The following is a 22226-nucleotide window of genomic DNA, read 5'->3' as shown; positions in this document are numbered from 1 at the left end:
CACATGCAGGAATGTGTGAGTGTGTGAGTGTGTGTGTGTGTGGGCACGTGCTGCAGCAGGGAGGCCACTCCCAAAGACCGCTGCAGAGGGAAAATTTGAAAAAACAGGAACTGCTGCATGTGTGCGGGAAAAACGTGCCGAGACCAAACAAACCTTGCAGATACTACAGATGTGTTGTTCTGACAGTTCAAGTCCAGTTTGTTTTGACTGAACTCAGCACATCAGGAAACCCGTCGCCAAGGTTCCCACACGGTAATCTGGAATCATTTACAAAAAACCTGGAAGCGCCACAAGACTGAAAATGTGAACTAATCGATTCAAATGGCTCAATTGTGTTGCCCCAAAACAGAGAAGTGGTCACAGGTTCTTGCCAGATTAAGTTTTGCATAGGAAATAAAACTGTCAAACATTGTTTCAGCTCAATTAAACAGAGATTTGAAGTATTTACAAATCACTGAAAATTAGCCTGAGGACTGTAGTCAACCCACGTCAAAACAAAACATGTTTCGAGTCTGACTCATCCGATACAGACACAGAACGTGACAGTGTAATCGTCGCGCGCTAAAGAGACTGGTTTTACTGGATTTAGAAACGTGACGAGGAACTCACACAGAACCTAGAAACCTACTTCGTGCCTCTGATGTGGAGATCAAACCCAACTTTAGAGCCTGATGTCAAACCTCAACACTTTGTACCAACTATCTGAGTTTCCAAGGTTTCAGATAAGACTTTGCCAGGTTTTACTTTACTATTTATAAACTTGTTGCTGCTGATAGAAACAGGGCTGAGCTTCTAATCTGAATAATTCTCTTTAATTCAAAACGTAAAATTCAATTTGTTAGTTATTTGACCAGACAAGCTTCACCTTTAAAAAGTTATTTAGCCAATATTGAATTAGTATTTTATTTAGGCAAAGTGCTCACACACGTTTGTGTTGACAGTTGAGAAGCTTTACTTCTTTTTGTAAAAACTACAAAGTTATACCATCAACAAAAACCTTGGGTGTATCTGAACAGACTCAGTCCTGCACAAGAAAACATTCACAGCACAACAGTTACATTCTCACAATCAAAAAACTTCAATACTGTACATTTGAACGCACTTGCATCTTTATTTCAGCAGCTCCCCCATGAGCCTGCACCAAAATATTCAACCCGCCCCAGTCGTTATAAACTGACATCGTGTAGCTCTGCAGAGTGGAAGACATTTTTATCTCTGAACATTAAGGGACTGAAAGCAAAACAAACGTTGTTTTTCCTCAAGATTAAAAATCCTCACACACTTGCTGACCTGCAGCATCAGAAAAAATCTCACTGCAAAGTTAACAGGTAGCTTGTTTGCTTTGGTTTCTTCTAAAAATAAAAAATAAAAGAACAGCCCAAATATTGCAACTGATCAAGAAATAAAAAATGTCTCTGCATTCATTTTACACCTTTACAAGTTGTCATTAAAACATCCAATTTACATTTCGGGGGGATGCCTAGAAAAAGGCATGCTTTCAACAAATCACTGTCTGAACGGGGACCAACAAAAATTCATTAAAACGAAATATAAAAAGCCGTATCAAAAACAAAAAGCACCTCACCAATTCAGGTTTTTAAATTAAGTGCTTAAATAAGATGGAACAACAAACAAATGAAAAATAACAATAAAAAAATTAAAAAAGAAAACAAAAAAAATCCAGTGAGGAGACTGAAAGACAAACTTCAGACTTGGCGGCGTGGTTCGGTGGCTGTTTGGAAATCTGGCAGTGATTTGTGCTCGCTCACGCCAGCGCAATGACAAAAAGGTAAAAGGGGCAGTAGGTCCGAGTGGTTTTTAAAACGATCACAGAAACAAATCTGTTGACTGCGCCTCAGCGACGTGTTCGTCATTTCTGGTCTTTCCCTCTTTAGATTTGCATAAATAACTAACTTTGCTATAAGTTTAAATGAAACTTTCGGGGACTTCAGGAAATCCCTTTTTCTGTTGGCGTAATCCCAATAACTTAGTTCCTCATCGGGTCGGGGTCGAGGCCTCAGTCTGTCCGAGGGGGAGGAGGAGGAGGAGGGGGAGGAGGCAGTGTGTTTCAGAGGCAGTTTTAGTTATGGAGGACGAGGTGGAGGAGGCGCTCAGAGCTTCTTCAGCAGGCTGTACATGTGCCTCTTGCTGCGCTCCCCAGCCCAGGTGCGACTCTTGAGGCGAAACTTCCTGAGGTCCTCCTTGAAGTCCTCGTCGAGCATGCGCCGGTAGGCCTGAGGTTCACATTGTGACTGCACAGGAAGAAGACACACGTTTAGAGCACTGAGGAGCTGAAGAGGGCTTTGTTCAATGACACTTAGCAGCTTTTCTGATTTTTAAAAGACCCAGATGACTTTAAAGCTCGGAGAGGATAATTTTTTTTGTTTTATTTTTTTAAATTAATCTCACTCTAGTTTAAAGCTTCAAATGTACGTTCAAGCTTAAGTCTCTAGGGATAGTTCAACATTTTGGCAAATTGGCCCATTAGTCATAGCAGTAGGTTTGTTACCTTTAATTGTCGGTGCAAGCTGTTTTAGAACGGCGGAGTAGAGCCGTGAGCTGCTCAGAGCTACGCTACGGAGGCTCATTATGGGATTTCTTGGTTTCCCTCATCAAACTCATCAAATACACAATCCAACAACTCCAAAACGCTCTGGTGGACAAGTTGTGACCTGCACATTCACCACGCTATGAGATAATAACACAACGTTACCAGACAGAGTTGTTTTAGAGGGAAATACAGAGACTGCTTGCTGAAAAACTGTCCCTGAAGGCAGCGCGCATCAGCGGTTTTGCATGAATTTACCTCTAAAACAACTTCTAAAACATTCACAACAGTGTGGTGAATGTGCAGGTTACAACTTGTCCACCAGAGCGTTTTGGAGTTGTTGGATTGTGTATTTGATGAGTTTGAAGAGGGAAACCAAGAAATCCCATGAGCCTCCGTAGCGTAGCTCTGAGCCCTAACCCTAACCCTTATCAATGTTTGCTCCAACAATTACTTCACCATAGACTGTATGTTTCCTGAGCAGCTACTGAGTGAACCTTGTGATTTGTCGACAACTAACCTGAAAGTGAGGGAAGAACTCTTTGTATCCGTCCTTGAGGATGTAGAGCTCGGGGTAGTGGAGCTTGGGGTATTCGTTGAGGGCGCGGTCTCGCTCCCGGACGAAGCGGCACATGCGGGGGCCGCGCTCCGACGAGAACTCGCAGTGGAAGATGATGATGACTCGTTTGTCCGGGCAGGACGGGACGATGGGGGTCTTGAGGAGGAAGTCCTCCACCTGCTCCTCCTGGTGCAGGTTCAGAGCTCCCTGAGACCACAACCAATCACACCAAACAGGTTAGCCCATCGCTAAATATTTGATGCATCACTTCAGTAGTTTTGAGCTTTTATTTTCTGTTTATTCAACTATTCTATAAATCTTGATAAAATTCTTCAAGTGTTAGTTGCGGCTCTGATTCTTTTATGTTTGCAGACGTCAACTCACCTTGATGTGTCCTCCCTCAAACTCGTAGGGGTAGCGGCAGTCGATGACAATGACTCGTTCAACTAGATGGTTGAACTGGTCGGTCAGAGCTGCCACCATCTGAAGAGCACAGACGAAAAAACACACTTTAAAATGATGTACGACTTCAGCAGTAAACGAAAAAACTGAGAATTTGTTGTCAGAGAAAAAGAAAAAAGAGCAGCCGAGCGTCTCTACTCACCACTTCTGGGTTAATGTACTTGAGGTCTTGATGTTTACCCTCCACTGTCGGCAACACAAACGGCTGGAAGACAAAAAAAAGAAAAGAAAAAAAGGTTAGATTAGATTAAATGGGTCATTGCACAGTATTTATCCAGCAGAGATAAAAGAGACACGGCTGTGAGTTCCTGCAGTCCTCCTCACCTTGGTGAAATCTCCTATCAGCTCGTTGGATGCGTCCTCACTGTCCAGCAGCTTCTCGATGTCGGTCTGACAGAAGGACTTGGACCTCTGCAGCACGGAGGAGCTCTGGGGAGGACGAGGAGGAGGAAGGGAGAGACTTCAGGAGGCAGTCGAGGAGAAAATGAGGTAATTCGATATCGTCTACGAGGAGCCGGGGACAATGGCCCCGGGGCTCGGGGGTTGTTTCAGGAGCGATTTCTCTGTTCTCACTCGGGAGTTAGCAGATGGTCGGTGGAGGCTGGTTTTTAAAGCTGCTGATTTGTTTTAACATCTACATTTAGTTTCAAGAGTTTTCTGTCTCTAGCAGTTCATCCTCTGTTAGAAGAGTGTTTCGAGCCAATAGTTAGGATAAGAGCTCCAGTTAACTGTACTGATGTTTACAGGCAGGATTAACTTTCCTCTGAACAAACTTCAGCTCGGTTTCATTCAATAAAATCAGGCAGAGTAGTGAAGACTCACCATCCGTGGAGACTCTGGGTTTTGCTCGAGGGTGGTGGGCTGCGTTCCTGCCAGGCTGCGCCGTCTCTTCACCCTGACCGGCGTGTTTTCATCTCTGGGGCAGTCGGGGCGCTTCGCACAGGGACGGGACACCGGGCTGGGCATGGAAGGGGAGCGGAAGAGGCTCCGAGGCCGACAGCGAATCACAGGCTGGAGGAGGAGGAGGCGGCATGTGTCAGTATAGAGTTGAATACAATCAAATATCGGCAGTGTCCATTATCGGCTCCTACGATTCAGCTTTTGTTGTTTGTAGGTGAACTTACCGAGTCTTCTCCTGTGGTGTCGGACACCAGCGGGGCGGTGAGCAGGCTGGCCATCCCCATCGGCATCCCACAGTTGTTCTGGAGAAGACAGAGAGGTGTTGTTGCATGAATATTTAGAAACAGTGCTGACATTTGCTCTTTAATAAAAAAAGAAGTGTGGAGGAGGAACTCAGAGTTTGTAACGAGAGACCTTACCTCCATGTTGTCGTCCAGGATCTCCAGGAAGCCGTCGTCGTCGTCTTCGTTAGAGGTGAGGGAGGAACGCCTCAGGAACATGGGGCTGGAGTCGTGGAAGTCCAGATGCTGGATAGGAGGAGGTGAGGAAAACTGGAGGAAAAAAACAAAAAAAACACAAGAGTTTGAATCATCTAGAGCCAGGACTTAACGTTCACACACACACACACACACCACGACAGGCTTGATTCAGAGGGTGACGTACCATGAGGGCTGGGGCCGAGCTGGGGCGACGGGCAAACGCGTCTTTTGATTGTCCACAGTTGAAAGAGCGTACGCGACACTTCGCCACCGGCATGGCTGGTTTCTTGAATTCAAAGCCCTCCTTAGAAATGAAAAAAGGCAACATTTTTTATATTAATTAATGTTCAACATGTTTCAGAAAGCATTACCAACACTTAGCTGTCTTGACTGGCTACTCAAACACAATATTTCTGCAGACATTTGTGTTCCGTTAGTGACAAAATTCTATAAATTAAAGGCCCCATGCTGTGCACTTTTCTCTGGGTTTATTTACCTGCTGATATCCCTAACAAGATGTATCATTGGTTTTGAGTACCTGTGATCTGCTTAACATCGTCTATATTGCCCCTTTCTGTTGCCTCTTTCTGGAGTTCTAACAGGCACAGGTCATTTGGCCAATCAGAAGAGAGAATGAGAACCTCTCCTCTGATTGGCTGACTGTTTTAGAGTGGCATGTGGTCGGGCCAATCACAGGCAAGTAACTGAAACCTAAGCTGCATTCATAGAAATTGAAAAATAACAACTGGTCACGGTGGGCGGAGTTACCTTGTGTGTGACATCACAGAAAGGAGGAAGTGCTATCTGCTCGTCTCAAATAGAATGTTCCTACAAATGGGCGGTGTGTGTTTCTCCGTTTATGACCAGTTTGATGCATGGGACAGTATATATGTGGCCCAGAGACCTCCCCAAGCACGAAAAAATAACCAAAATCACATTTTTCATGCCATGGGGCCTTTAAGCAAATATTTTAAAAGTCAAATGATGCTTTATTATTAACGTGTATTGAAGCTTCTGTATCCAACCAGGAAAAAAGCCAATTAAACATTCTGTGTTCTACCAAAGAAAGCGCAGCGCTCACCTCTGGCATGTTCTCTTTGTTGTCCTGTTGAGAGGAGGAGGAGGCGGCGTTCATCTGGGAGGGTTGTTGGCCGAATATTCCGTAGCGGTGGGAGTCGTCCTGTCCCTTGAGAGACGGACTGAAACCCAGGAGCTGGGGCTGAGGGGGGAGAGGAGAGGGAGACAGTCAGCAGAGGTTCAGCAACTAGAAACAGGCACTTCTGTGATGATTCATACTGTTAAATTAAAGACTTTGGGGTCTTTTCTTCCAGATCAGGCAGAAGTTTTAATGTTTTTACATGAAATTTTTAGTTTTTTCCCCTTTTTGCAAAGTCTTTCTTTTTTATAATTCAAACTGAATTAGAACAGAAACAGCAGGCCCAATCTTGCAGCATCTGACAGCACTGAACATTAGCCAGAGACTAAACCAATTTAAAAAAAAGCACAGAGCTGTAAACACAAAAAAGAAAATCTGCTTACTGGCAATGAGTTGATTCTTCGAATTGGCATCCTGCTGTAATTGATAGAAAGGAGATGGAGCGATCAATACAAATCAGATCAACTGTTACGTTTGTGTAGTATAATCCTCCCTAGAGAGCAATAAGATCAAATAGGTAGAGAGGCAATAACGGCCAAACACCGGTTAATGATTTTAGAGTATTGACGGTGAAGCAACTTACTCTCGGCTCGACTGGTGAATGTCCTTTCCAAAACTGTAACTGGAAGATGAGAAAAAGTTCAGAATTGGTTGGAAATTTGTGTGAATATGCAACAGATTTTTAAAAAGATAGCGCTGTTATTCAAAAGAAAAAGGGAAAGTATCATGTCTTTGTAATGAAAAAACCCACGGCAGCGCGGAGCTGAAAGGCTTTAATTGCCAGTGGAGACGTTGTGCCGCCTTGAAACTACAAAAAAACCTGCGGCTCTATTGAGAAACCAGGAGGAACGGTTGGACGGGAGGAAGTCGGCTGAATGCATGGACGTAAGAGGTGGACTCTGCACTGGAGTTATGCCCACCTGTATGCTAAGTAAGTCGAGTGGAGGGCTCAGTGTGCAGCACAAGGACAGGAGAGGAGGGGGGGGGGGGGGGGGGCAGGGGAAGGGATGCAGAGATCAGCTAATCTACCATATGCCTGCTAGAGCCGGCGCTGCCAACCCCTTTTTCTTGCAAGGGCCCTTTGTTTGCCGAGGGGGGGGAGCGTGTCCCATTCAATGCAGACGAGAAGAGGGTGGGGGTGTGGGGGTGGGGGGCAGTTCTCTGGGGGTGCCCTCATTTCAATAGACGTGATGCTGAAAAAAAAAAAAAAAAAAAAACCTCCTGCCCCCTTTTTTCCTATTGAAATAACAGTGTATAGGAAGAGTGTGCCAAAACCCAGAGGGGGTGGGCTATCATTAAAACACCAAGCGTGGGTCACGTCCTCCCCCAACCTGCCTGCTAGGACAACTCCTAGCAACCAAACAGCTGTAAAAAGGAGGTGAATGGTGAATGAGATCTTGGAGTACCAAATGCTGCTGTAAAGGAACTCGCACAGAAGGCCGCAGCAGATGTCTGCAGGGACTCACCCAACGGAGAGCTAAGAGAAGAGAAGGGCCACCCAAGATTAGGCAGCTGAGGATGTGCTGACAAAACTGATAAAGATAAATACTGAGCACAACTGGTGTGGCCAGTTTGTATTTTGTCTCGCCTGTAGGAGCTGATACAACTTAGTTTAACAAAACTAACCAATACAAATAGTCAAAAAACTGCTAAATTCCAGACGTGTTCTTTTCACTTTACTTCAAAAAACACAAAGAAAGTTAAGCCGGCGTGTCTTGATGGCTAATCTTCTTAGCAAAAAAAACTGAGTGAAGCTGCAATCTTAAAGCCAACGGTAAAACAATAATCCTATAGATGAGAAATGGGTGCTGGGCTCAGCTGAAGCCAAGCACAGGGCGGCGGTGGAGGTGGGGGTGCATGAGGAGGGGGCAGCAGAGGTGGGGGGTGGGGTGGGGGGTAGAGGGGGTACAGCTCACAGGCTGATTGATTAGAGAAGACATGAAGAGGACAGTGCAACTTACGCATCATCCAAATCAGCATCCATGGGACTCGGGAGATCCATGCCAAGGCCTGAGGGAAGATAATTGTGTCATAGGTCAATGCATGCACCAAGTGGTTCAGCACAGGACGGGACACACGCATCATCACAAACCAGCTGATTACCAGTGGAGAATAAATGTAGCTGGTGAATTTTGTAGATTAAAACAGTTGAATTTTAATTTAAAGTGCATGAAAATAAATAAGGCTGCAAAGGAATAGTATCTTCCTTTGTCCAAGCAACAGCCCAAAAGACAAAGATATTCTATTAACTAATAATTAGGTTATAAAAACAGCACCTAAAATAGATTTTCATTTAAAAAACGATCTAACAAAGCAACCATTGACAATTCTCGTCATCTCATGACCACATTTCACGTTAAGGTGCATTACTGAGATCAGATCATCAGGCCCTCAGGCAGCGGTTGTAATGGCATCAATTAACACAGACAATGGGTTTGCAGGGAAACTCACCAGCATCAGATGAGACGTCAGAGGCAAAGGAGGGAACCTTCTCGAGGGGGGCATGCTTTCTCCTTTTCGGGGTATCACATTGACTGTGTGGGAAAAAAAGACATAGAAGAGGAAAAACTGTTTGTATATGAACATTAAAAACACAAAACTCTGCATGTTTTGTTTAGGTTAAGGGCTGCGATAAATGCAAAGTGTGGTACCAATAGGGTTGCACACGGCAGCAGCAGGTAGAAGAAACAACACGCAAAACTGTGATAAATTATAATAATAAAGATGATGATAATACCTGCCGAGTCCACCCCAATTGTTCAAGTCCAGGGCCAAATTGGTGACGGGAGACAGGACACCCGCGGGTCCGGAGGAGAACAGGTCCCGGCAGTGCGGGGTCTTGGAGCTCAGCTCGGGCAGGGTGAAGGAGGAAAGCCCGGGGATCCCGTCGGGCCTCCTCTTTGCAGCGGCATTACCGGGACTGGCGCTGCCGAAAACATGAACGGGCTCCATCTTTTTGTTGTCCAATGTGCGTAAAATCCCGCGGTGGTTATTGCTTTTTGTTTAAATTTCGGGTCGGGCAGTGCCAATTGGTTAGCAAGACGGTCCAAACTTCGAGCTAACAAGGGAGCTAACCAGTTAGCGAGGAACAATTTCTTTTTTTAAGAAGACATTTCCGAACCGTGCGACGTGAAACTCCGTCTGGGAAGTGACTCGGTGGCTCCGTGGGGAGTTAAACTTTAGCTCAGTCCTGCTAAGTTAGTAAAACCACATAGTTGTTGTTTGTGGCAGAGAGCAGCGGCGCAGCGTACTCCCTCTGTGACAGCCCCTGGTTTCTGAGAAAAAGACACTGGAGCTGCTTGTATTTATGTTCAAAATACTTTTGCTGCAGCGCCAAACTGGCAGCCAATCAGCGTCCGCCTCGATTCCCTCGACCAATCAGAGGGCGCGCTGCTGCCCTCCCCTGCTGCTCGCTGCTGTGTCGTCGCCGGATGAGGGAGAAGAAGAAGCAGGATGTGACACAATCCTTTAAAATTTTTCATCTTTCCCCTTCTCACATATCTTTTGTTCTCACCCCCTCCACTGTGGGCTGAAAGGCTGAAACCCTCGCCAGCGAATGCACGAAATATGAACCTCTTTTTCAGCCATTTTGGTTTGGTTTCAAATTCGCAGAATAACAATTAAAGGCTTCTGATGCAGAACATTTGGAAAATGCTTCTTTTTTTTCTAATTAAAACACTCCTCACATGCAACATGTCTGGTCTGTGCTTGCAAGCCTGTGTTCAAGTCTAGCTACAAACAAAGACACAATGTATCTAAGCTGAGGTCCCACTCATCACTCAATTGTTACATCTTCTTACTTTTGATCTCTGCTTTTCAACATGTAGTTTTAGTTTAGACATGTTTGCCCAATATTTGTAAGTTTAGTTTGTAGCCTATATAGGATGTGTTTAAATGTGGACATGAACTGCATATTTACCATGTTTATTTGTAAATTTATCTCAAATTGCTTCTAGAGAGAGATTAATAAAATAATAATTACAGTGAATATAGAAATATTCAGATACAAATGGGTGGATAAAGTTGTCAGCACATTTGCTCAAGTAACTGTTTATGTTGTAGAAACAGAAGCCCTGCACTGAAAATCAAAAGTAAAAGTGTCTAAAGCAGAAAAAAAAAGTATTGTGTGTCATGACTGTAGCATTAGATCATCATAGTGGGGCCAGCGCAAATAGTGTTTTCTTAATTTCATCAATTGATAATTTAGTTTGTAAAAACCCAGGAAATAATGAGAGAATACTTTTCACAAAGACCTAACATGAAACTTCAGTTGAAGCTGAAGAAAGGGATTTCATATCTGCTTACTGGGTTATGTAACCTCTACCAAAGTATCATAGTCGACTTTTCATATAAGTAGCCTATAGTAGGCTATAGTGTTTGGAGTTGTAAGTAAGAAGCACATAGCTACTTCAAATTTGTGCTCAAGTTACAGTAGTGCAGTGTAGCCTACTTACCATTTGAGGTAGGCCTAGTGCTCTAATTTAAAAAGTATAGCTTACTAAAGTGTAAAATACTCCATTAAGAGTCCTTACTGAAGCATAAGTACAGTAGTAGTAAATCTAATAGATTTAAAGTGTCTTTGTGTCATTGCAACATCTTGGTAAAGCACATTGTGACCTGACCGTGTGCATGCAAACCTGTAATGGCTGCCAGCCTCATACGCCTCCCACACACCAAGTGACTCAGACAAAAGACACGATTTTTCCTGATGTAATGAATACTTCCCCTTTGCTGTTTCTCTCCCTTTCCCACCAGCGCGCACACTTTCGTTGTGTGTCTGGTTGTGCAACATGCTCCCATTTGGGTATAATAAAGATTATCTTACCTTCTCCCCTACCTACCTTCTTAAATCATGTCAAACGTAAAATCTTTACAAGCTGTAAAAAGCAATATAAACTCAGGAAGAAAATAGTTAAACATCATAAACCGAGAGGATGGTTGTTTCAGAGAGTGTCTAGATTAGTAGGTGAGTGATTTGCATTTGTGAGTGTGTGTATAGTTGGTGAGGGAGATCGTGTCTTTTAAAGTGGTTTCAGTAATGTCTCCCCTCATTAAACATGACTTCCTGCCTCATCGATGAGTAAAACTGAAACTTGCCGATAAGTTTCAGTAACCATTTCAAAGTCAATTAAAACAATCTTGTGTCCATTTTTAAAATGTGTAAATAGAAACCAGATTACATCTCTGAGCTATGGTTCATTGAGGAAGTGTAACCCACAGGGGTTTGCAATTGTTTAGTTTATGTTTTTAGTTTTTACTTGGGCCTGTCATTGCTGGTTTGGACACTGCCCATCTCTCTTACAGCTTGGTTCAGATCCTGAAACCTGTAAAATCTTGAATTGTAGTGTCAGAAGTGTTTTCTTTGGTCAAGTCAAACAAAAAAACACACACACCTGTCTTCAACTAGTTCAACCAGACCGCTGAGGCAGTCCAGCCCACAAAACCAGGCAGATGTAAACAGTAAAAACACCTCAGGATTATGCCTGGAGGTTTCCTGGACATTTTATGTTAGTTTGTGGCTCTGCGACTTCTCAACTCAGGACCTCTTCTCCCATCAGAGGTCCTAGTTTCTCATGCACACTCCTCCTAAGGTGTGCATGCGTGTGCAGCTCAGATAAGGTATCAGGCAGCGCCCGCTCTGGCACAACAGCTCTGTTTGCTCTCATGCATCTTTCAGTATTGTTTTTAGCAAACCTGAGCGGGCCGTGAGCGGGGAGGTGCACTGACCTTTGGCTTGTGGAATAACCACCGTTCAGTTCTGTCTTTGTTCAGGTAAAGTATCTGCATGATTGGCATCACAGATGTAAATAAGGTTTAATGAACTTCCTTGGAGAGGTAAGAGCACGGGCCGGTGACTCCGGGCTCCACACCCCACATCTGAAAAGAAGAGACAAAAGGTGGGGAGAGGGAGAGGGAGAGAGGGGAGCAAATCCCTCTGAATAAAACCTCCTCCAACCTCCCGACACCTTCTGTTCCCACCAAACCTGCACTGACTCCCCGCTGACAACTGCTTTTCGTTTTTTTTTTTCTACACAGGCTCACACCGAGAGACGCATTAACGACAAGGGAGCGGGATTTACAGTCTGCTCCGGAGAAGACTCCACATCACAACAGCTCCGTCCTCGCTGCAGTTCAACATGCTCCCATGATCATTAGTGTTAGTTACTGTCCTATAAATGTAGGGGGAACAACGTCCTTCCAGTCATTTGACCCTCATGGCTTCACATGATAATTCAATTAGTTAACCATGCAAGCAAACCATGCTGATGTTTTGTTTTGACACATATGAGGTTTTGAATAGTAGAGTGAAATCAACCTTTTACACTTTCTTAAGTGCTGCTGTAAAAAAGTTATCTGTGGATAAATTGAATTACTACAGTGAATCTTATCTGTATTTATCTCTCACTGTGACTTGCTTAAACAAACACTGTGTAGTTATCTGAGGGAAGTTGTGGAAACCTGTAATTAGGGCACTCATATAAATGATTCTTCCTCACTGATGGTTTCAACGAATGGTTTATAGGCTATTATATTGTGTTTTTGCCTTTTTATTGTTATGTGGTGCTGGGACAAACACATTTCCCTCCTCGGGGGATCAAAAAAAGTTAATTCAATTCAATTCAATTCAAACACTCAACAGTCTGTGCTGTTTTCAAACCATACATTTACAGTTGTTGTATAGGGTGTAACTGCAAGGATGGGGGATGTTTGTTTACACACACACACACACACACACACACACACACACACACACACACACACACACACACACACACACACACACACACACACACACACACACACACACACACACACACACACACACACACACACACACAGTTGCTCAGCAGTAAAGTCTTGTAGCTCCGTTCTCAGGGTGACCTTTGTGAAAGATGGAATTTGTCAACAGGAGCTGCAGCTGTTTGTAAAAAAATGGCCTCTGAATGTGACAAATCAGGCACCAAGAGATGATTCAGTGTCTCACTCCAGTTTTATTCTTGGTGTCAGTGTAGAAAATATCTGAAGATGAATGTAGGCAATCATCTGACTCTGACTCTCCATGCACTGAGACCAAAACAAATTAAATTCTCCTCAGATAAATCAATGTGTAATCGCTGTACAAAGATCCTCAACTACAAGTCGAGTCCTGGGTTGAAAATAGCGCAGAAACACAAATTAAAAGCACAAAAAACAAGCAGTGGTATTGAATTATCAGAAGTAAGCTCTAATTATTCTGCTGTACATTGTGTTTTTTAATTATTACTGATGCAATATGAATTTAAATATTGTAGCTGGTTGAGAAGAAGGAGCTATAACCAGGGCTGTTGCTAGGAATTCTGGGGCCCCTGAAAGAAGACTAAAGTGGGCCCGGGACTTTTCCACTTTTTTTCTTAGACTACGCATGTATTATCATTTTTTATTTAGCCTACTTTGTTTTGATGCTAATGCAGCATTACTATGAGTATAGTCAGGGTCTTATGCAGAATAATTCAGTCATACAAGGATTAGACTGTTTTTTTGTGGGCCCCACTGGGCGCTGTGCCCCTAGAATTATCATCACCTTTCTTCCCTATACAACAGCCCTGAATATAACTTCTTAATAGTCTGCTGAGCAGCTTCATATAAAATAATAATAATAATAATAATAATCATATTTTAGATGTTGGACATAAAATCATAATCAAACAAGTTTTATACTTCTCAGACACTCAAACTCTACCTGAAATGTATCACGGGATAATATGTAAACAGGCATGCAATAGAAATACGTAGGAGTTTGAGTGAATGTGCGTCCCAGTGCTGGGTTAGGGAGGGATCTTCTTACCACAACACTGGACAATTGACAGCCCTACAACTTCAGTGCAGGGTACTAACGGTTGATGACCAGCTAGATTGGACACTTAACTCAAGAATTTGCATTTGTCTCATCTGCATTAACATTAACACTAGTTCAAACAGGTCATTAGCACAGCAGCAGCAGCAGCAGTAGCAGCTACATTACAGAGCTCCCAGACTGTCACATGCACACAGGAGACACCACAAACGGATGACACCACCATCACGCTCTGCCTCATTAACATCTCACACTGTTGCTCGCAAGAAAAATGACTTCATTCTGCAGCAGTGTGTGATGATAGGCTGTGTTTTCCCCGTGGCGTGATCACAGAGGTTTATGTCTCAGTCCGTGTGAGATAAACCACTTCATCAGCGGCCTGTTGGAGTTTCTCATGTCAGATTTGTTACGGTTTGTGCAGGATGTTTATCTTGAATTTCTCATGTAGTCTCTCTCCTGTTGAGCTCAGCATAAACAAATCCTCAACTTTGATCGCTTTGCCACACAACAATCAAAGTTAGGCCCAATAAAAGTAGCATTGATTCAAGCCCTTTAACCCCTCGTAGCTTAACGTGATTCTTAGGTAAAGATTAAATAGATATTGGCCTATAAAGCACCTTCAATCACAGATAAGTGTTGAATGATCCCAACGATACAAAACTAACAAGTTTCTCATTACTTTACAGTGATGGTGCAAATCGGCCTTTGGTTTGATACACACACATACACACATGAAACATTTCATGTGTGTGAAATTGAAATTTCATTTCAATTCAAAGCTCCGTCTGATTGGAACAATCTCCCATGCCAGCTTAGGTCTATTACTTCTCTTCATGGTTTCAAAGCATCACTTCTAATCCATTTGCAAACTCCCTGTTCTTGTTTCTGATTTTATTTTTCATTTATTTATTCAGATTTTTTTTATTCTTTAATTTATTTTGTTGTTCTAGTCTTATTCTTATTTCTCATTCATTTCCCTGTTCATATCTCTGTTGCTTCTTAGATTTTTATCGTATAAACTGTAATTTTTGTGACTTTTCCCATTTGTAAGCACGGATATCACTAAATTGACTACTAAATTGATATCTGGCCGTTTGTGGATTAGCTGGGGTTAGGAGAGCCTCTGTGTGTCTGTGTGTTTAAGTCCTGTAATGTGTTTCACTGTATTTCTTTTTTCTTTACTTGACTTTGTATTATTGTATCATTTTGCGGAAGGAAGGACCCCCTCAAAAATGAGATGATTCATCTGGGCTATCCTGAATGAATACATTCAAAAATTCAAATTCAAACACAACAGATCTGCATCAGCTGAGCTTGCAAATGCTTATCTGAAAACACCAAACCAAAACAAAAAAACACTCTTATCTGAAAAGTCTTCTGGCAGGAAACCACAAACCCCGAGATAGCATTAGCTTTCTCCCTCTCTTTGCTGAGCACCTTTTCTCCTGTATGCTAAGCTAACAGCTGCTAGCTGTGCCTTCATATTTACTGTACAAACATGGGTGTGTTATCAGTTTTCTCATCTGCCCATTGGCAAGAAGCTAGATAACTGCTTTCCTCCCTCTAAATGTCAAACAGCTCTTTTCAGCTCACGCAGAACTTTGCTCTGTTATTAGCTGGAATTCCTTCTCTCAGCGTTTCTGGTTTCCCTCCCTCAACTCAGATAACAGGGTTTTCCAGATAAGCATTTGTAAGTTGATCCAATGCAGATTTTGTTGTCAAAACATTTTGTTTCTTGTCTACATAATGAACTAAAAGAGGATTTGGGGCCACGACTTTAAAGCGATGACACTTCTAATGAAGGGATTATCTTTTTTAAAAAGTCTTCTGACATTGCTTTGTTTTAATCAAGAACATGAGTTTCATTCCTTCAGCTGAAAACACAGATGACACCAGCTGATGTGTCACGGATGTTCTGCTCTCTACTCCACCGAGGAATGACGGGTATGTGTTTGCATGGAGACGGTCAGTCAGCCGCTGACCCCCCCTCCACCTCCCGGGTCTTCATCCATTACCATTGTTCCCTCTTTTTTGTCTCCACTAGTGTCAATGCAGACTCTCCCTTGGTAAGGGTCATCCCTCCACTGGTCAGCAGCAACCAGCACCACCACCACCCCCACACACCTCCAGGCTCAGGTCAGGTCGGGCTGAACATCTGCTCATGGAGGAGGCCCGGCAGCCGGCAGATGGACGACTACGCAGCGGCGGCGGAGCTAGGGCTCGAGCCTCCAGCCAGGAATTCTGGAGGGAAAGAGAGACAAAAGATGAGGAGGGGACGAAGACGGGAGGCTGAAGAGGGAGTGTGAGGGGGTTAAAGAAAGGAAGAAGGAGGAGGAGGAGGAGGTTTATAGAGTGAAGTGACACATCCTGACAGGGATCTGAGTGTATCTTAAAAGAAGAAAGGAACCACAGATCAATATTCAGAAACATCATTTTAGGCTTTTTCCAAAAACTCGCTTTATAAAAGATGATGATGATGAAAGGGAAAGCAAATGATAACTGCTGATCTTTAATGGAAAGTATTACATTTTTATTTATAACACGCTTTTACAAGTGCTCAAAGACGCTTACATTATGTTTTAAGCTGAATAAAATTGTTCTATTTACATTTCCTTTATCACATTTAAATTGTGGACTATCTTCATTTTGATTTTGTGATGTATTATTTGTTCACCCCCCAACACCCACTGGCCTGTTGGCCCCATTGCTTCTGATAAGGGAGTTAATCATACAAGTAAAGTTTATCATTATTTTATGAACAATACAAACTCAAATAAAGAAATCACAGAAAAACACAATAGAAACAATATAGATATAAAAAAACGTAATAGGAAATTCATTATATTTACAAATTAAATGTGTGATATGAAATAGAAATATCTGTGTCTTTTGAGCCAAATCTGTAATTTTTCACAACAAAACAATAAAACTTTCCTGATTTTACGCTTGTTTTCAATTTAAAATGTCAGAAAATTGATTGTTTAATTCATTGATGATCAGATATTTCACTTTATATTGACACCACAGCAACAGATTGTTTCAGTTGTTAGTGAGAAAACATCAGTGTTTCAAAGACGTGACCATCTCCTCTCAAATGTACATGTGTGGTCAGACCTCCGCCCGTCACTGTGTGCTGTGAATTTACAAATGTGAGGCAGAGAGGGGCTTGGTGCATTTGTGTAGAGCAGCCTGTTAAGTGTCTGTCTGATGATTCCCGCTCCAACTGAAAAACAGCCTCACTGGGAGAATTTGTGTTTGAATACACTCAGCAGCAGTTTAAAGCCTTTAATTAGCTGATCTTAATCTATGCAGCCTGTGTGTGTGCAGCTCACACTCTGATCACCACCATCAGCTATAGATACAGTTTTATGAGCAGGAGCTCCTCATAGTGCTCAAGTCAACGATCTTTGACTTCTCCTTTAATAACTAATGAGTTTGAGTATATTTGATAGAAAATAAGGGTGATACACACATAAAATAAGTCACAACTCCCCCATTTGTGTGCATTAAAAAAGCAGCTTATAAACTGTCTTTTTCTTGTCTTTTCTTTGATTGTGGTAAAAGCACAACAGCAGAAGTTTAGCAAGGAACCAATGGAACAAGAAAAGCAGAACAAACCAATCACAGACATCAGATATGCAAATATATGCAAAAAAAAAAAAAAAGATAAGGCCCAAGAAGAAAAGAAGAAACTCTGCTGGGCTTTGTGGAAGAATTTACCTAACAAATATATTATGGTAACCACAACCCAGCATTAAAACTCCTTTACTCTGTTATTCTGACTGTAACACACTGTAATTTAATTATAAGCAGCTATGAGGACGTTTTTATGTTTAATTACTTACTGATCATAACTCCTCTTGGTAACTGCTGCCTAGTTAATGAATGATTTATATTACACTATATCATAACTGAAAGCACATTAGAAAAATGAACAAGCAGCAAGATGGTGTGTGTCATAAACCGCTTGAATACAATGCAGTCAGAGATGGGTTTATGCTCCTGACGTCTCACTCTGTTATACCTGCCTGCTTTTCTTATGCAAATGATTTTTCGTGTCTCCATCTTGTTAATGAACTCATAGAAAAGAGCGACATCCTGCCTGTAAATAAGCCCCCGTGGTAGTGAGAGAGCCCTTTTGTTTGACTGCTAATGTGAGTGATGGGCACGCGTGTGTGCATGTGTCTGTGTGTGTGTGCGTGTGTGTGTATGCATGTTGCGTACATCTTGAATATTGTATGGAAAGCAGTTGGCAGCAGTTGGGCTGGTCCATCTGTCAGCGGCAGAGCTGGGGCCTCATTTCTAAAGGATCAGACAGAGAGTTATTAATCATGGATGAGGTCAGGGATTAAAAGTTAATAAGTTCAACAAGTATCAAAGGTATAACGTTATTAAATGTTCATAAACTCAACAATTAGCTGCCCTTCATTATAATGTCCCAAATGATTGATGCTTTATTAATAGTGGATTGACAGGTTTTCTTTTTAAAAATGCCATTCATCTCTGCAGGGGTTAAACTTCCTGTTCAGGTATAATTTCATTGTTTAAGAGCTGCCACCAATTTGTTGGTGTGCAGCAGTGGAGCGTTTGAGGTCAGAGAACAGCTCCTCTGGGTGTTTTGACTGCACACATTTCCTGAGTTATAGTTACCATGAAAATGTGACCTCATTATTTAATATTTCACAGCAAAGATCACGGCACGCACCCTGCTTCAAATACTGTACAAACCCCACATCCTCTGAGGTAGCACAGCACAGCGTTGAGTAAAAACCCTCTGACAAGTCAAAATGTTTGCCGTCTTTTCAACTCAAAGTGGAAACTCAAAAGTATGCAGTCATTAAACATGAATGTATTGTGTTGAATGTGTTGTGGTATGCATGTGTTTCCTGCTAAATAAATGAAGTCAAAATCAAAACCAGATTTTCCTACTTGCCCTGGAGGAACAGCGTTGACAAAAGTAACATATTCTCTCCACAGAGGGATCTTTCTTCACTCTGTTGTTTATACCTGTGAGGCTCAGGTTGGGAAAACGTTCGCACACTCATCAGTCCTGTTAATTAAAGTAATAATTTAAAGGTGAAATTAGAAATTTCCTCATGATAAATTCACACAACAAACACATCCACAAGGCAGCATGTGACAGCTGCATCACAGCCTTGTCTGATCAATCACTTATAGTACGACGCCACCTGTTGGTTATTTGTGGGACTGTAGGTTTGGAGCAACCAAACATGGGACTACAAAAATACTGGACTACAAACATGGTGGCTGCTCTGCCATTTTTTCCCTCCTTTAGACACAAGAGCTCCAGTCCAGAGAAGTCGTAGAGAGACATGCAGCTTAATTTTAATTTATACAAACAATGTTACCACTGGACTCACCCACATTGTGTGTGTGTATGATCATCAATGACACATTTGTAACAACATAAATGTTATAAAATACGTTGTAGTTGCCCAACATATCTGGTTATGATCCAGTAGTTATCAGCCATTTACTTCCATGTCTATTTGTTGATTATACAGGATCAATAAATAGAAAACGCACAACTACAATAATGTAAGACTCATAGAAATAACTGTGCTGTTTGCTGAAACACACTTTACGTATGAAATGCTGTTAGTTTACACCAGTTTGGACTCACAGGACTTAACCTTTTGAGATTAGATGTTTTATTATTATTATTATAAAAAGCTAAGCCACAGGTCTCTATAGTTGTGAAGTGTGAAGGAGTTGCATCAGTTTATAAAGCAGCTCTAAAGTCAGATCAGTGTCTGCTCCACGTGCAGCTCCTGTATGTATGTCAGCCTGACGACACACTGACCCACATACCGTCTACAGTAATGGAGTGACTCATGACAACGTGACTCATAATGTGTGGTTTGTTTATCACCACAGTAACACCTCAGTGATCTGTTGTTATAAAGTGTGAAGTCCTAAACCTAAACCTAAACCTAAACCTGAACCTGAACCTGACAGACGAGGTTAAGTTTATTAAAGTCACATTTGAATCAGAACTTGTGGCAAATTAATAAAATTAAGTCGATGGCTTCTTGTGAATTTAGACCTCTATGTGAATTATTGATTATGAGATTATGAGTTTGTTTTAAAGCTGCAGTAAAAGTCTGTCTGTGTGAAATAGTGTCTCCTGCTTGTTATTGGTTTGTTCTCTGGCGCCATCGTGTGGAGGGATCAGGAATGACACTGTGATGAGGTTACAACTGCTTTTAAAGTAACATTGCGGAGTTTTTCGGCCTTAAAATTATGTTTCCGGACTCATTGCAATGGTAGAAAAATGGTTAATAGGATGAATGGTGCTGCCGCTGCAGCCTGAGCGGGGTCGCGGCGGCTGAAACTGCACTATGTAACTTCCCTGCACGGGTACGAATCACCTCCCCCCCTCCCCTCTGCGTCGAGGGAGAGACGTGGTGGGTAAAAGCGAAACTTACGGTTCCCCTCCGGTCGTCGTCGCTGTCGTCAACCGTTTCATAATTTTTATTTTCTCTCAGTTTAGTTGGAGAAACATTTTGGGGGTTCTGCATTTTATTTCAGACAGATTTGATTTTGACCTCACCATGAACCATTCAAGGGGTTTAAAGGTCATCTAAAAAAACTGAACCAGTTTTGTTTTTGTTCTCTACAAAAAACTTATGCAATCACATGAATTACACTTTTGAGTTCACACTTTAAAAAGACACAATGTTCTCATGTTAAAGCAGAACTATGCAGGATTTCGGCTGTAATTATTGTGGCTCAGAGTCACTGTGATGGTTGAGTGACCTGTTATGAGGTGAATGGGGTCTGACCAATGCGCTCACCCCCCCCACTGGCTGAAAACCGCACTTGCAAGATCAGTCCTCCGTCTCGGTGTCCCAAATCTCATCAATGGATAGAACTATCGCGAGAAACTGCCTTACGGCAGTACGAGATAAGAACGCAGATGACGTCATGCATGTCATGAATCGTGATTGGTTTGAGTTCGGAAAGTCGGAGGAAACCATGGAAACATGAAATGTTTAGAAGTTCGGCTTGTGGCTAACACGGAGCTAATGCTAACACAGACACACACACACACCATGGATCTTTTATAAGATAATGTAATACATCATGACACACACACACACCTTCGCGTTTTGGAACCTTTATTCATGTGTGTGTATGTCTGTGTCTTTGTGTCTTTGTCTGTGTGTGGCCGTATTAGCGTTAGCTCCGTATTAGCGTTAGCGCCGTGTTAGCGTTAGCTCCGTGTTAGCATTAGCTCCGTGTTAGCAGGGCTTAGCAAACCGCTCTCTACCTTCAGCAGTAAACACAAGCACGTGTAGGGAGGGGGTGGAGGAGGTGGTGGCGGCGAGTTTTTTTTTTTTACGACAGTGACATGTGCCTCCTAGAACTGTGGGGGAGCCCCGGAGAGGGAAAAAAAGAGAAACCAACGAAGGAGCGAGCTATTTCCGGCCGAGTTGCATAGTTCTGCTTTAAAGCAATACTTACCTTTCTGGAACTTTTGCACATTTCTTTGTCTAAGTTAAAATGCTATTAATAATCTGATGATACATTAAAATGTAAGAGAAACCCAACAGGGTTAAAAACTCATCATTTTTTAATTATCATATAATTCTGAGAAAAGTCTGACCAATAATATTATTCGGTCCGATTAATAAGATTTGAAGAGCGACCGAACCTACTTAATATGTAATCACTTTGCGCACCCCTCTCCTCCTCTCCCCCCTCCCGACCAGGAAGCAGTGTTGCCAACTTGGCGACTTTGTCGCTAAATCTGGCGACTTTCCAACCCCTCTTGGTGACTTTTTTTGTCAAAAGCGACTAGCGACAAATCTAGCGACTTTTTCCCGTGATATTACAAACGTTTCTGGACCTGAAATCACGTTATCACAGCTGTTTTCAACGAGCAGCGGCGCTGCCGCGGGCACTCACAGGTATTCAGCCTACACACAGTAGTGTCACGGAGCTGCCTCCGCTGCATTCAGAGACGCACTGCTCCACGCCACAGACATGAAGAGCGCCGCTGGCCGCTGGCCGCCGGCGCACCCCCCCCCCCCCCCCCCCCCGCTGAGATAATGACGTCATTTAGCGACTTTTAGCGACTTTTACGACAGCCAATAGCGACTTTGCTTACTGAGGAGTTGGCAACACTGCCAGGAAGAACGCTTATTGACAGAGCAGAGTAGCAGGACACAGAGAGCAGAGGAGACTAGAGTCACAACACACTAGAAAGAAGGTTTTTGGAAATAAATAGTTTTTTAAAAGACCAATAACTGCAGCCGCAGCTG

General features: G+C 42.6%; 1 protein-coding gene and 1 long non-coding RNA gene across 2 annotated transcripts in view; both read right to left on the bottom strand.

The window, feature by feature from the left end:
• Positions 1 to 1100: 1100 nt before the first annotated feature.
• cdc25b (cell division cycle 25B) lies at positions 1101 to 9368 on the bottom strand. Its single transcript, XM_083997723.1, has 15 exons — positions 8842 to 9368; positions 8556 to 8638; positions 8066 to 8114; positions 6688 to 6726; positions 6488 to 6521; positions 6030 to 6167; positions 5133 to 5252; positions 4889 to 5020; positions 4694 to 4771; positions 4392 to 4580; positions 3894 to 3998; positions 3712 to 3774; positions 3492 to 3590; positions 3069 to 3314; positions 1101 to 2252 (listed from the first exon to the last, which is right to left on the bottom strand). The coding sequence occupies exons 1-15, from the start codon at positions 9054 to 9056 to the stop codon at positions 2112 to 2114; spliced, it is 1731 nt and encodes a 576-aa protein (XP_083853849.1). The 5' UTR covers positions 9057 to 9368; the 3' UTR covers positions 1101 to 2111.
• A 6696-nt stretch (positions 9369 to 16064) lies between these two features.
• The window catches only part of LOC311006234, a 30963-nt gene continuing 24801 nt past the window's right edge, over positions 16065 to 22226 (bottom strand). Inside the window, exons 2-3 of the long non-coding RNA XR_014596376.1 lie at positions 18163 to 18240; positions 16065 to 16179 (exon numbers count right to left, since the gene is read on the bottom strand). This is a non-coding gene — a long non-coding RNA (uncharacterized lncRNA). The remainder of the gene's footprint in view (positions 16180 to 18162; positions 18241 to 22226) is intronic.

Source organism: Trachurus trachurus, assembly GCF_905171665.1.
Source record: "Trachurus trachurus genome assembly, chromosome: 22".
Classification (NCBI taxonomy): Eukaryota; Metazoa; Chordata; class Actinopteri; order Carangiformes; family Carangidae; genus Trachurus; species Trachurus trachurus.
Note: the sequence above shows the minus strand (reverse complement) of the source record. Positions and strands in the feature narration are given on the sequence as shown.

Excerpts from the sequence above, each read along its gene's own strand:
- cdc25b (XM_083997723.1), bottom strand. The coding sequence starts at position 9,056 with ATGGAGCCCGTTCATGTTTTCGGCAGCGCCAGTCCCGGTAATGCCGCT. Across the intron at positions 5,253-6,029 it reads ACAAAGAGAACATGCCAGAG|GAGGGCTTTGAATTCAAGAA; the intron begins GTGAGCGCTGCG and ends TTCATTTCTAAG. Across the intron at positions 3,775-3,893 it reads TGATAGGAGATTTCACCAAG|CCGTTTGTGTTGCCGACAGT; the intron begins GTGAGGAGGACT and ends TTTGTCTTCCAG.